This window comes from Sinocyclocheilus rhinocerous, unplaced genomic scaffold (genome assembly GCF_001515625.1).
Source record: "Sinocyclocheilus rhinocerous isolate Xijiao unplaced genomic scaffold, SAMN03320098_v1.1 scaffold468, whole genome shotgun sequence".
NCBI lineage: Eukaryota > Metazoa > Chordata > Actinopteri > Cypriniformes > Cyprinidae > Sinocyclocheilus > Sinocyclocheilus rhinocerous.
Window position 1 is genome coordinate 1,023,950 of NW_015635305.1, and position 14,166 is coordinate 1,038,115.

A 14,166-nucleotide genomic window follows, 5' to 3' on the forward strand; every position below is an offset into this window, starting at 1 on the left:
AAACGTGTGTGTGTGTGTGTGTGTGTGAGAAAGAGAAGTGTCAATATTTTTTTTTTTTTACTTTTTTGAAAACCCGTTAAGAAGTCAATTAAAATTAAAAGGCTACTTGCATAATGTACAAATGGTAATCGTTCTTGTTTTATATTGAGAAGCAGACAAAATTATTTGTTGATATGTTTGAAGCCTGAATTAAATCTATACATCAATTTTAGTGAGTGGAACCACTAGTACAATAAAAACAGTTTGCTTGCTTGACATGACAAACAACTTTTGTAAAGTAATGTAATATTAAGAACTTTAAACATTAACAAAAGAGTAAATCTTTGCGGTTCAATTGTGTCTTATGCACTACCATCTCGTGGCTGGTATATTGCTATGTCTTCAGTAATTCCTAATGTGATGTTGACATGTTGTCATAGTCTTGTACGCTTTGGTCTTAATTCAGTTTGCCTTAATTTACTTTTAATTGGAATGCAAATAGAAAAAGCAAAAATAGCTATACTTTACCTGCCCCTCTTTACTGTGTTTTATCTTTAAGCAAATGTTTTTTTTCCTGTGGTAGGTAGAGTATAAAATAATCAAAGATTTCTAATTCTAAATAAGGTAATTTATAGTATTGAATAGGTCTACCATATTCATGATGAGTATCTAAATTATCTCATTTTGCAACAACTGTTTGCACAAAGGAAGCATGAAAGCTGAGAAGAATAATGCCCATAGTGATCGGTCATGTAAAGAGGAATAGTCAAGGTCATTGTACCAGCACCAGACATGATTTCCTGAAAGTCTGCAGTGTTTGAGATTGAGGTTTAATTCTGTTACTTAACTGTACTTTAGCAAGCTCACTGCAGGTCAGTGTGCAAATGAGTCACTGATGTCAGCTGAGGTTAATTTTGAAATTCTTGATTTTTTCTTTCTCAATCACACAGTGATTCAATACATAGTATAAGTATATAAAAAGTAAATATGTTAATGTTGTCATTTTTTGGGTGAACTGTCCCTTTAAGAGTGCGTTGGCCTGCAGTGCCGTTAACCACATTATTTGATCAAACCAGAACTGATTTGTTGTCTCTTACCTAATCTCCTTATTTTCGCGTGATATATTACAATGACCAACCCTCAAATTGTCATGCGAGAAACATAAAAGCTACAAAAATTGTAACATTTAAGAAAGCCCCGCGTGTCCGACCGTTTACTTACAGAACACGTCAAATGTTTATTGATCAAATATTCCTGAAGATAAGTCTACATATGGCGTTGTTCTTACAGCAGTCTTTGATCAAACGACAGGACACGTCAATGATCGATCATTCGGAGTCGACAATATTCTTTTCCTCCTTTTTACTTCTTCAGCAATTAGCCTAAAAGTACACAAAAGTGGCATGTCTTTCAACAATAAATAATAAAATATTCTGTAATACATAAACAAAACGAAACCTCCAGAGCTAATCAGTCATATTAACTTAACTTAAACCTATACACATCTTTGGGAAAGAAAAAAGTTCTTGGACGGACACGAACACATGAAATTCCCACACAGCTTGTGGCAAAATAGAGGTATACCTTGTTGCAATGCTTTAGTACTTGGGCTTGATGTTTGAAACGAGACCATTTGTGATATAACAAAACGGTAATCGCAGTAGACCTCGGCTGCCATACCCTCTTTCAGTTTACTAGTCCATTTCGATCTTTTATAGAAACAGAATAAACAGTCATGGTTTCATTATAGGCTACTCACGTTGCGCACAAAAGTAGGCTATATGAATGTATATTAGATTAAGTTCTCTTATATCCGTATAGAGGTCCAATGATTTGTCATAAAAGTTGAAAAAAATACATGGAGGGGTATTTGGCAAAAGTGTCACCGACCAGGTCCACTCGGCCGCGGAGCACTGCAATCATCATGTCAGGTTCGGTGTGTGAATATGTGCGCCGGCTGGGTCCACTTTCGCAGGATTTTGCAACTTTAAATGGTCTTTTCGCAACACTCGTTGGACTTGCTCGGTTGGAGTGTGTTTAAATCCCATGATTGTCATCACAGTGTATAAATACAACCAAGGGTTGTTTCGATATAGAGGCCTCGTGCAGTTTTGGAGGATGGGTTTTTATTCAGGAGCGGCCCTAAATGAAATAGGGATGGAAGAAACTTCACGAGCCTCTCTCTGAGATTGGTTCCCGGCACGTCCTTTGCCAAACTTCAGGTGCAGGAGATAATCCACTCGCCTAGGCCTCTATAGGACTCGCTACCATGCTGTTTGGTGTATCAGGCAGTTGCGAGGACATTGAGGCGACCTCGCTCCCCGTGGAGTTCGAGCCTGGCCCTCCTTCAGAAAAATTCACCTAAAACATGCAAAATGTATGCTGTTACTATTTATAATTGTTATTATTAATTATATAATTATTAATAATAGTATTAGCGGTGGTTTTAATGCGGCGGTTGCTGCTATTATGTCGTTTACGCACGGTTGTGCGCACTCACCAGTTGCTGGAAAGCAGGCTGGTCGATGTCACTCTGCAGTGCGAAGTCACTCAGGACTTTCCAAGGCGGTTGGTAACTCTGCACCTCCACTTGGTTTGCCTGCAAACCACCGTCGTGTCTCTCTGGACTGGTCGCCACCATTGGAGTCCCTGTCATCCCCTGGATGTTCTGCAGATGACCACGAAAAATTTATTTGCAGTCAAAAATAGAGTTCAGAGGCCGCATTACAGAAACGTCCCAGCTCAAGTCTTACGATCCAAGAAGTTGGATGTTCTAAATGAGACCATAACTTAAATCGCCATGGTTATTTTAAGATGAGATAATATTTTTAAGTTCTGAATATACATACAAACTTTATTTTTAGAAAGCCTATATGCTTTAAGATATTGGCAACGCGTCTACATGCTTTAAGATATTTACAGTAGCCCATCAAACTGCAAACGCGTAAAGCTTACGGCTGGCTCTTCTTTATAAATAAAAGGACTACGGAGTTGAATGTTTTTTGGTTTATCGACTGAAGCGCCACTATAGTTTTACCGTTTTGTCGTTGGGTTGCTGCTGCTGGAGTTGTTTCATCAGTATGCTCCTCTTTTTGTCCTTGCAGCGCTTGTTTTGAAACCAAACCCTGATGACTCTCGGGCTGAGACCCGTCATCTCAACGAGCTGCTCTTTCATGAGGGCGTCGGGTCGAGGGTTGGCATTGTAACAAGTCCTCAAGGTATGGAGCTGTTTTTCGTTGAGGACTGTCCGGACGCGGGTTGTTTTCTCAGGTTGCTTGTGCACATGAGGTCGAAGCGCAGGCTGACGTGCCGAAATGGGCTCTGCTGCAAGAAAAACGAAACAGAAAAAAATAATTGTTAAATGCAAAGAGATCTTATATAATGCTCGGAATGCTTGAAGACTATATATCCTGTCACATAATTTAAGTCGGAGGTACCCGAGGCGAGGCCCGTCTAAGGTGGAGGTAACCTACTTATGGAAAATAATAATAGGCCTATTAAATAATAATAACAGCAATTATAAAAACAATACATTAAAAATAATCACTTTTGAGAACGGAGTGTTATTTTTCCCATACTCTATGAATATATTTGATGGAATGCTTGAAGACTATATATCCTGTCACATAATTTAATTGGATAAGTCGGAGGTACCCGAGGCGAGGCCCGTCTAAGGTGGAGGTAACCTACTTATGGAAAATAATAATAGGCCTATTAAATAATAATAACAGCAATTATAAAAACAATACATTAAAAATAATCACTTTTGAGAACGGAGTGTTATTTTTCCCATACTCTATGAATATATTTGATGGTCTGCTTACGAAACCGGGGTCGAGACGAGAGGAAATCTCTCCATAAGCGTAAAAATATTATCTTTAGATATTTCTTTCCATGGAAATCTGCTGCTTCACATATGACGTTCTTAATTCTGTATTATGGCAAAGAGAGTAGCCTATCCTTTTAACAAACTTGAAATGCAGCCATGGTTGCAATCCCTTTTCTGGTAATTATATGTTCCTGCTAGATGCAGTAAATTTGGAGGGCGAGTATGACCCAGATAGGTTTACGACACTTAATTAAAGCAATCTGTGCATACCTCTGAATTTTAAATAATAAGGTGCGCGCGGTGTGCTGCCCATGACATTACTTAAAAGCAGCTGGTTATTAATAAACCTGCAATAACAACTGATTTTGTAATGGTTTATATTATTGAATTTATTATTTTATGGGAAAATAAGATGCCTTAATGTAAATGCAGAATAGCATTTTGGGTGATTTATAAGTTAAACACTCGAAGCTTATTTTACTTAAAGGGCATTTAAATGTGGAGTATGAACACGTGCTTCAGTATGACATTTTAATTTAATTAAAATCCATTAAAAAAAAAAAATCAGTCAAATGATGGTACCGTAATCGCACACACATAGCTAATACATTTTCGCACATTTCGAATTCTATAATATTGAATTCTATAATACTTTTTCTTTGTATTTATTTGTGAAAAGATCTAATTTCTTTCTTAAGTACATGTACAAGCTGACATTGTCGCGTGGTTGGCCTCTAATCAGCAGAGAATATCTATTTCATGCATGAATAGCTGAATTCAATAACAGACAAATAGGGGAAAAAACGAGTTATGCTGTCAAAGCACCACAAACTGGTTAGCTTGTTAATAACATCATTCACGCCTTATCACACCACATTTATTCATATAAGTCTCAATCTCGTAATGTATGATGTCATCATAAAGCTCTTTTTTTATTGAAAAAAAAAAACTAAATGTTTAGAGGAGCTTTGTGTCTTTTGAAATCCCCCACGACAAATAATCCCCGAGTCCTTGAGCAACAGCGCTTTGTAAATTGTAGTAGAATGCTATGCCTACCTGCCATTTGTAAAGGTCTCGCCGGATGTAATGGGCTTAATGGGTCACCAGCACCCATTGTTGCCCGCTCCACCACGTCATGGTCGGCCCTGCAGAAGAGCCCGTCTTCCCGCAGAGCGAACTCATCTCCTGGGATGAGCTGCCGACTACACGCCACACATCTGAAACACTCAATGTGATAAACCTTCGAGCGTGCTCTCATCACGAAGTCATTCTTGCTGAAACCGATGTTGCATTTAGCACATTTGATCCCGTATAACCTGAAACACCAAAAGTAGCCTACATTATAGGCTAATGTGTAATGTTTGAGTAAAAAAATAAATAGCGTAGCTAATACGTTTTAACAGCTACTCGATATGACAGCAATATAAAATATATTAAATAAAAATTATATATATATATATACACACACATATATATATATATATATATATATATATATAATAGCCTATAAAAATATTAAATAGTATATGGCGAAATGAAATGCACATAATTAAATAAAAAACAACAAACGCCATGATAAAATAAAATATATTTAAAGACAACCATAATATAATTTATTTACAAATAATTAACCGACTTTATAATTATCAAAATTCGTTAGCTTTATTACTATTATTATTATTAGGCTATTATTATATAACAACTATAATAATAATAATAGCGACATTTGAACGTATTATGGATATTATTTTTGCACAGTGGTGTTTGTCTTTCACAAAAACGTGTCCTATTAAACTAATGCTGCATTACTCTCAAAAAATAAATAAATATTGCGATGAAATTTCGCTACATGGGACATTGCCATAGGCCACATATGAACAAAGCTCCACAATAATTGTGGAGTAATTGCGCTGCAGACTCATTTAAGACAGGAGATTAGCATATAGGTGCTGTCCAGTACAAAAAAAACCCACAAAAAAATAAAACCATGAATGACAGCATGTTGCCGTAATGCACCAGTGAATAATGAGAGGTTACTGTCATTCAGTCATCCACACTCGAAAACTAAAACATTACCTAATTGTTCTGCGTTACCTGATGTAATCCCGTTTACAGTAAGTTTTTCCGTCTCGCACAAAACACGTACAGGACTCGTCCAGATACTGGTTACATTCTGCACATTTCAAACACGCCGCGTGCCACTCCAGGTCCGGGGACACGCGCAGAATATACTGGTCATGGATTTGATTCCCACAGCCGACACACAACGAGATTAGACGCTTTTCTGATTGAAAGAGAAAGCATATGATGTTTCAAATTATGTGAATATATATATATATAATAACTCGTGTGTTGGATTAAACATATATTTAATCACGTTTGACATGTTTAAAAACAATACTGGATGCTGATAATAACGGTGTAGCCTATAACTGAAAAATGGAATAGAATTAGAATCGACATAGCCTAATTATTATTAGCCTATTATTATTAATAGCCTATAATAATAGCAATAGCATAATAATAATAATAATGAATAATAAACTAACAAAAATTAAATGGTCAGGAATGGGTCCTATTTGTAGTGATTTAAAGTGAGGAAGACCGGTATCAGCCCCTATAACCTCCGGTCCCTCCGGTCTGTTCAGAACTTTTTAACTTTTGCAGAACGCGAAACAAACTACTGAAGTCATATAAAATGATCGGCATACAGGCACATGGTTGAAAATAAATCGCCAATATTAACAGTAAGTGTCATTAGACACACATATAGACATTAAAGCATAACTTACTTTTTGGCGGATCCCCCATGTCTCCCATGTCAATAAAGTAAGGCGGTGTTAGGTCCACTTTAAAACCGGACAAAAGGCCCTTAAGTGCCCGTGTTTTGATCTGAGAGGTTGGGAAAGTGGCCGAGGGTTCGAGGTGTTGCAGGACTTCCCGGAATCGAGATGCTTGCGATTAGAGTTAGGGGTGTGTGTTGAGCTCCTGTGCTTGGTCACAGTATTGATGGGCCACACTTGTCCCTATCTCTCTCTCTCTCTCTCTCTCTCTCTCTCTCCTTCTCTCAAACTCCGTCGGCTTCAGCTCTTCTCTCTCTCTCTATTGGTCTGACGTAGGACACTCATACGTCACCTTTATGAGAAGCTGATTGGTTATGGAAAAAAGACCAGCTGTTCGGAGACCAGGCCGACGAGTTTTTGCATTTACTTTTCTTATTTCATTCATACATTTTTTTCCTCTAATTTCTGCAGCTTCGAATTAAGTAGACTTGATCCGAAATATGTTAAAATTAAAAGTAATAATGATGATGATTAAACAGAAAAAACAGGAAAAAATATATGATTGCTTATTTAATATCTACGCTTTAATGTTTATTTAAAAGGAATCGGTCTCAATTTTGATGCCCCTTTTAGTCAGGATATTCTAGCATGGAATTTTAAAACCTGTTTTAAAATAACACAATTATAACAGGCTACCTATTATTTAAATAATAGGCTATTTACGCAAATTAAATATTAAATAAATAATCGAGCAAAGTGAAAATTGTTGTAGGAAATTTTATAGGCTACCAAGTCGTTATGATAAATCTTGCTTTAGGCTATGTGAAGTAAAAGTGGTAAAATAATCTCCCTTTGGACCGATGGGCATGTGAAGTGAATCTCCCTCGGCCAGTGTACAGATTTTTACAGCGAAAGGCGCAAATCCCTATTTAGGCAGTTGCACACAGGGGTGCATAACACGATTGAAATCGATGGCACATTTCAGGGTTGTCGCTATTCAAACTAAAACGCAATTACAGCGCATAATTGCAGATAATGACCGTTTTAAACGGCGCAAGGCACGTGGTAATATAATCTCAATGTAAGGGATGGATTGGTTGAACAAACAGGCAGAACATAGCACAGAGTTGCTGAATTTCCTGACCCTTTTACAAATTTTACTGATAATGAGAAAAACAACTTGAACTGAAGTTAAACCTGCGCTGTCACTTCAACCCAAATCATTGCGATTAGCACTGTATTCCAACACTCTCTGGTGATTTATTTTTCAAAATAAAAACTGAATCTCAATAGATGCATTTTAAATTGGTGAATAAATAAATAAATACATTTTAACGAATTTGTAAGTCTCTCATTGACAGTGATGGTCAAGTCAAAACAAGTGGCCGGAATATGACAGCAGGTTTGAAGGCAGCAGAGCGTCGCTATAACAGACACAAACACGCCCTCTTGTGTTAGCAGCACGACCCAAAGCACAACCACCAAACAAAGACATGATGGCGAGAGGGTGAGAGCTGGCATTGTTAACTCTTCATTCTGCTCAAATTTTCAATAACACGTTATTGGCCAGTAATTATTAAGTATTTGAGAATTAAAAAGCCATTTGATAAATAATAAACATGTCAAATAAGGCGCTGTTTCGGCAACAACTGGTCTATCATGCTTCTGTCTGGTGTTTCTCAGATAGCCAAGATCACATTTCAGATCACTCAGCTTATGATAAATTGCAGTTATTTGGGGGACACCATTTGCGCTATGGTCCTTGGTAATGACAACGCTGACATATTTTTAAAACCCAAGCACGTTATGCTCCACTTTTTGAACAAATTTCATGCAATACTGAATTAGCATTTGTAGTCTAACTATGTCCAAGAACCTCTACAAATACATCATGAATATGTTACATGAAACATGGTGATACTAAAGTGTGTGTGTGTGTGTGTGTGTTTAATTGTGATAGATTGATAGATGATTCATAGCAGCATTTGTATGGGCATACAATACAATGTGACCATAATTCCTGAAATCCATAAAACATTGTTTTGAAATCCAGCAGAAAACTAGAGAGATATTTAGAGAGAATGATGCCTGATATGAATTGTGTATTCAGTTCAACACGTGCATCAAAAAGAATTACATAACAAGAGAATAAAATATATTGTGGAGGTATACTTCAACAACATTCATTCATGATGTTGACAATTAAACATTTTCTGTAAGCAAGAATTGTAGTATTTTGCTACAAACTGTGGTGTACAGATTTTTTTAAAGGCCTATGCTTCATCAACAGTAATGACCACATTTTATAATGCTTTTCATCCCCACTTGTTTGGCAGTATAATTTATTCATTATTCATGGTAAGTTTATTCATAAGTAAGATTTCCAAAATGCTGGACATTTTACAAATGCTTGAATGTAGGCCTATGTGTGTGTATGTGGAATATAAGTATTGGATTTTTTTCCACCCTTATGATCAGTTATTATAAGAGAGGGACAATGGATTCATTATGTCAGTAAAAAAATTATAATAAATATATCCTCATAAGAGAGATTTAATGTTTCACTTTATTCACACAATTCATACATTTTTACAATGCTGCATCTCTGAAAGCATGATTCTTGATTGACTAACATTTGTGCAATTATATTATCATTGAAACTTTTTTTTTTGATATGCTGTATTCCTGTATGCAATGCTCCACCCAAATCATCATATTTCAAATGCATAAATACAAAAATAGTCTCATCCCTACCTAAACTTATAGTCAGTTTTATTTTCTCAAAACAAATGCTCAGATGAAACGCTTAGGACTTAAAATCCAACGATGTAATGTCTCAGATCATAATATGACAACTTTACTCGCGCATGTAAATCCTACGAAGATCCATCACTCATCTCAGAACAATGATTGTTTGCTTTTAGGCTTAAATCTTACTCTGTGTTATGCTCTTAACAAGAATACCTGCAATCCTTACTCTATGATAATCACTGGGTAACAGGCAGCTCAGAGATGAGCCAAACAAGAAAACAAGACACACACGCACACATTAACAGTACAGCCTTAATACTTTATATAATTTCTCTTTAAGTTTATAAGTATGCTAATAATATCAAGAAAAGATAAATTATGATAATGTTAGAGCTCGCTTAAATATAATCATTCAGGAGCTTAGTATCCTGTTGTTTGCTGTCTGAATATAAGTACAACCCTCATCCTGACCTCTCATTAACCTCTGGTTTCATTGATCACCTTCACCAGCCTGACTGAATTTGGAAATGCCTCTGAGAGGTAATGGAGGATAAAGCACAACCTGAAGGACGGTTTATGTAATGTCATTCAGTTCAATAGCATGCATTAGTTCCCTCGGTAAGGAGAGAGAAAGAAAGAGAAGGAGCAAATCTATTTTGTGATATGTTGCTTTGAGCAACCTCTCGACCTCACAGACTGAAGACCTTGGATGCATGTTTACACTTGTGTCTGTATATGTCTATACATATGGCGTGACTATAGGATACCGGTTATACATTGATTTCTTTAATGAATTGTTTATATGGTTGCAGCAATTTGTTCTCAAAGACCACAGCAGCGTGTGCTCTTAGCCATTTTCAGGAGCAGAAGTCTCAATGGGCTTGTAAATTTAGGTTGTTAGATTTGATGCAAAAGTCTCCCTCAGCCACAGTAGCCGGTTCTTACAGCTCAGCAGGAGTCCTTCAAGATGAATGGCAGGAGCAGCATTTCAGCTGCTTTGCGTGCGTATGTGCAAGCGTGTGTGTATGTGCGTGTCATCATTTCTTTAGACCTAATGCTTTCTTTTCTAGCTAAGATCTCTTCACACTAAGCAACTGTGTTTGTGTTTCGGCGGGTGCATGTGTCCACGTTAGATTCAGAGCTTTAAAAAGAGGCTTCTCACAATGACAGAGACATCAGTAATTTTTTTTCATTGTTAGGTGCCATATCCAGTGTCTTCGGATCACATTTTCTTTCCATTTATGTAATTTTTCAGAGGGCCACCATGAAGACAGCTGCTGGAATATACATCCTTTCAAAAGCATGTTGAATTGGCTTGCAGTGGACCATTGTGTTTTGTATTTTGATTATTAAAATAATTATACTGCTACATGTGGATACAATAAGATCTAACAAGGAAAAATCTAAGGATCTAATAAGATTTACATCCTTTTCAGACCTATCTAGCCAGTAAATATCACAAAAGTTTAGTCATTTTTAGGCTTCTGCTTTTCTTTATTTGTCGATCATGCATCACTACAGAAAAAATGATAAGACTTTTGTTCTCTAATTAACCTCCTCAGCCAGATGAGACATACGGGTATCAGATTGTTCAGGATCTTTGGCTGATACTAATCATTTTGCTTTAATTAACTCAAACAGCTACAGGCTGGAGTCTGTTACTGGTTTGTTTATAATATTCAATCAAATGCATGAGACAGTATTTTTTTTCTACATAAAAATTAAAGGTTCTTTTTTGCCTTGTATGAGACCTTATAGTGAAAAAAAAAGGTTCTTTAAAAAAAGTTCATTAAAATGTTCTTTAAACTAAGAAAAAATAACTTTTCAGTAAAAGGTAGGCTGGAGTCTGTTACTGGTTTGTTTATAATATTCAATCAAATGCTTGAGACAGTATTTTTTTTCCACATAAAAATTAAAGGTTCTTTTTTGCCTTGTATGAGACCTTATAGTGAAAAAAAAAAGGTTCTTTAAAAAAAGTTCATTAAAATGTTCTTTAAACTAAGAAAAAATAACTTTTCAGTAAAAGGTTATTTGGAAAACCCAAAATGGTTCTTCTGTGGCATCACTGCAAAAACCCCATTTTTGACATTTTATTTTTCGGTCTGTTCCATGTTAAAGCAGCAGTTTTTTATTTTACATATGCATCAGAAGCTTCTGCTCTTTGTGGATAGCACTAACAATCACACAATCTCAGAGTAGCTTATATTGTTGCTTTCAGCTGAAATATACTGGCTGGCAACCATATTTATGTCTGAGCCAGAATGAAACGAAGCTGTATCACTCACTGCCCACCATGAAGACCTTGGCTTTAGGTCATTTTTATTTGTAACTCAAGGCAATAATGTTTTCATGAATGTAATTAAGATCAGGCAAACTCTTTAGGCAGAAATGTGTCTATGTCCTGCGATTTGGCCGTTTGACTGCAAATAACTAATTAGTATCATTACCAGAAGTGCTTTTGATGCACTTTTTGTACCACTAAAAACCTCTCAGCTTTGAATACAGTGTCAGTGATACTTTTCTTGAAGTCAAGGACTTGATCTACTCCTCTTTTGCTAAAGACGTCTCCAGAAGGCCTTATCAAGGTCTTTTGTTTCCGTTTAATCTTGCCTGAATTTTTGTTAGCCGTCAGAATTAACGCCACACACACGAGTCTGTCCACTCCATGTCATCACTGAGACGCCGGAGGGGTGAAGATCTCATCTGGGTCACTGTGGTCACACAGAGCCACAGACCATATGGTTGCCTTAGTCATGGCCTACCTGAAGCAGCAATGCTAATCATTGAAGACAAGTGCCACTTGACACCAGAGTGACAGATGGTGTTCCTGGGTCTGTGTACAGGACTACTGCCTAAACTCGGCACCAGCACTGCAAACCTTTTCGCCTCGGCTTCGGTCGGACTGAGAGGCACAATGAAGGTGATGATGTGTCAGGGACCATTATATGAGATGCTTCCCACCTCCTCTTGTTTTGTCCCTTGGGTGGATCCTTGCCCACGGCTATGGCTGACGGCAAATTTCAACACTCTTAAAGGCATTTCATACACAACAGCATGGAAGAGCAAGATGCACCAACAACAGATAGGATGTTCGAATGGCTGCAATAAGTTCATTGTTTGAACAATGTAGATTGTGATTCATACATCTAATAATTATAATCAGATTTAAGTCATTGGTATGCTGAAGCTTTTTTTTTTTTTTGGCCAAGTGGTTTTGGATTTTGTACTGACACCTATGGGTGTAGATGCATAAAGTGTATTTATACTGAAGCTGTTTATTTTTTTGTTTCCTTTTTTGTGTTTTGTCTCCATGAGCACTGCAGAAACACTATATAAAGTAAAGCTTGTAATGAGTAGTAGTGAGCATGAGTAATGACATTAGTATTAGTATCAGTATTAGTATTGTTAGTAACACTGTGGAGTTACAAGACAAGTCTAGTCATGTGATCTTAACATGGCGGCTACCATGAGGGATATAGAATAAAATATTTTATAATTATTAGTGCTGGGCAACGAGTAATCACGATTAATCGCATCCAAAATAAATGTTTTTGTTTATATAATTTATGTGTGTGTACTGTGTTTATTTATTATGTATATATAAAGACACAAACATACAGTATACATTTAAAAATATTTACATGTATATATTTATGTTCATATAATTTGTATTATATATAAATATATTTAATATATAAACATAATATATTTTTCTTAAATATATACATGCATGTGTGTATTTATATATACATAATAAATATACGTATACACACACATATATAAACTTTGGATGCAAATAACCATGATTAATCGTTGCCCAGCACTAATAATTATATAGAATAATTACATAGAATAAAACAGCTTTTTCTAGGCTGCTGAGTCTCATGATTTTAGTTAAATTAGGTAAACCAATAACATGATTTGTAAAAAGAAAAAAGATAATGGGCTCCAGGATTACCAGAAGGAATACCTACTTCAAGGTGCATTCATATATACATGTACAATCAATTCTGATGTAAAGAATTTATTCATTTAGCCCTTAAATCTTACAGCACTGGTGTTGTCACATCATGCATGCAGAAAAATGAAACATGACTTGCATGCCATTACTGAATATTCGCAAAATATTATCAATGCAAATTTCTGCTGCATTAATAAAACCATGAAATTATGTTCTTAATACATATTCATATCTCCATTTAATGATTTCTGAATATTCAGTTATCATCCAGACCACTGGTTTGTCTGTCACTTTCTTGTTTTTTCATTGACATAAACATGACACATTCATCCAACTTTCTCAGGGCCGTTTCTAATTGTGTACCGAATGCTGAATCAAGCTGATATGTTACATCAAATGGAAAGCAAATCTGCTTTCTTCATCAGATTAGCAGGGATTTGTGGGTGTAGTAAATGGGGGTTTTGCTGTCCTCTGACAGACAGGGAGGAGCAGTAAGAGCGCAGCCCGCTGATGCATCAGGCTGAGGGAGTGGTTTGTTTGTCTACTGGCGCCGAGAGCTTCTCAAAAGCTCTCTCAGTTTGAGTGGCTGTCTAGGCATTACAGGATGATCCCTCCAGCATCATGATCATTCTCCTCTAAATGCTGAGGAGACCACCCCTCATTGTCCAGTGTGTACTGGACATATAAAATTGAAATGTGAAAGTTATTTATTTAGTTTTACTTTGGGATGTACTGATGTTTTAAAATGTAATGGTATCAGCCAATAATGGATATATATATATATATATATATACTGGAGAATATCGGCATTCAGTGTATCCCTCTTGTCAACAACCTTTGTCCACCATTGTCCACAACAATAT

At 36.4% G+C, this 14,166-nt stretch overlaps 1 protein-coding gene across 2 annotated transcripts; it reads right to left on the reverse strand.

Annotated features, from left to right (window-relative positions):
* Positions 1-1,006: 1,006 nt before the first annotated feature.
* LOC107746799 (insulin gene enhancer protein isl-1) lies at positions 1,007-6,843 on the reverse strand. Of its 2 annotated transcripts, none has more exons than XM_016561097.1 (6): positions 6,601-6,843; positions 5,903-6,092; positions 4,865-5,124; positions 3,017-3,300; positions 2,480-2,647; positions 1,007-2,340 (listed from the first exon to the last, which is right to left on the reverse strand). In XM_016561097.1, exons 1-6 carry the CDS (start codon positions 6,626-6,628, stop codon positions 2,224-2,226), a joined length of 1,047 nt encoding a protein of 348 aa, XP_016416583.1. In that variant the 5' UTR covers positions 6,629-6,843; the 3' UTR covers positions 1,007-2,223. The 2 variants fall into 2 exon arrangements, with proteins under 2 accessions (XP_016416583.1, XP_016416582.1); XM_016561096.1 differs by having other exon boundaries at positions 3,017-3,303.
* Between the last annotated feature and the right edge of the window lie 7,323 nt (positions 6,844-14,166).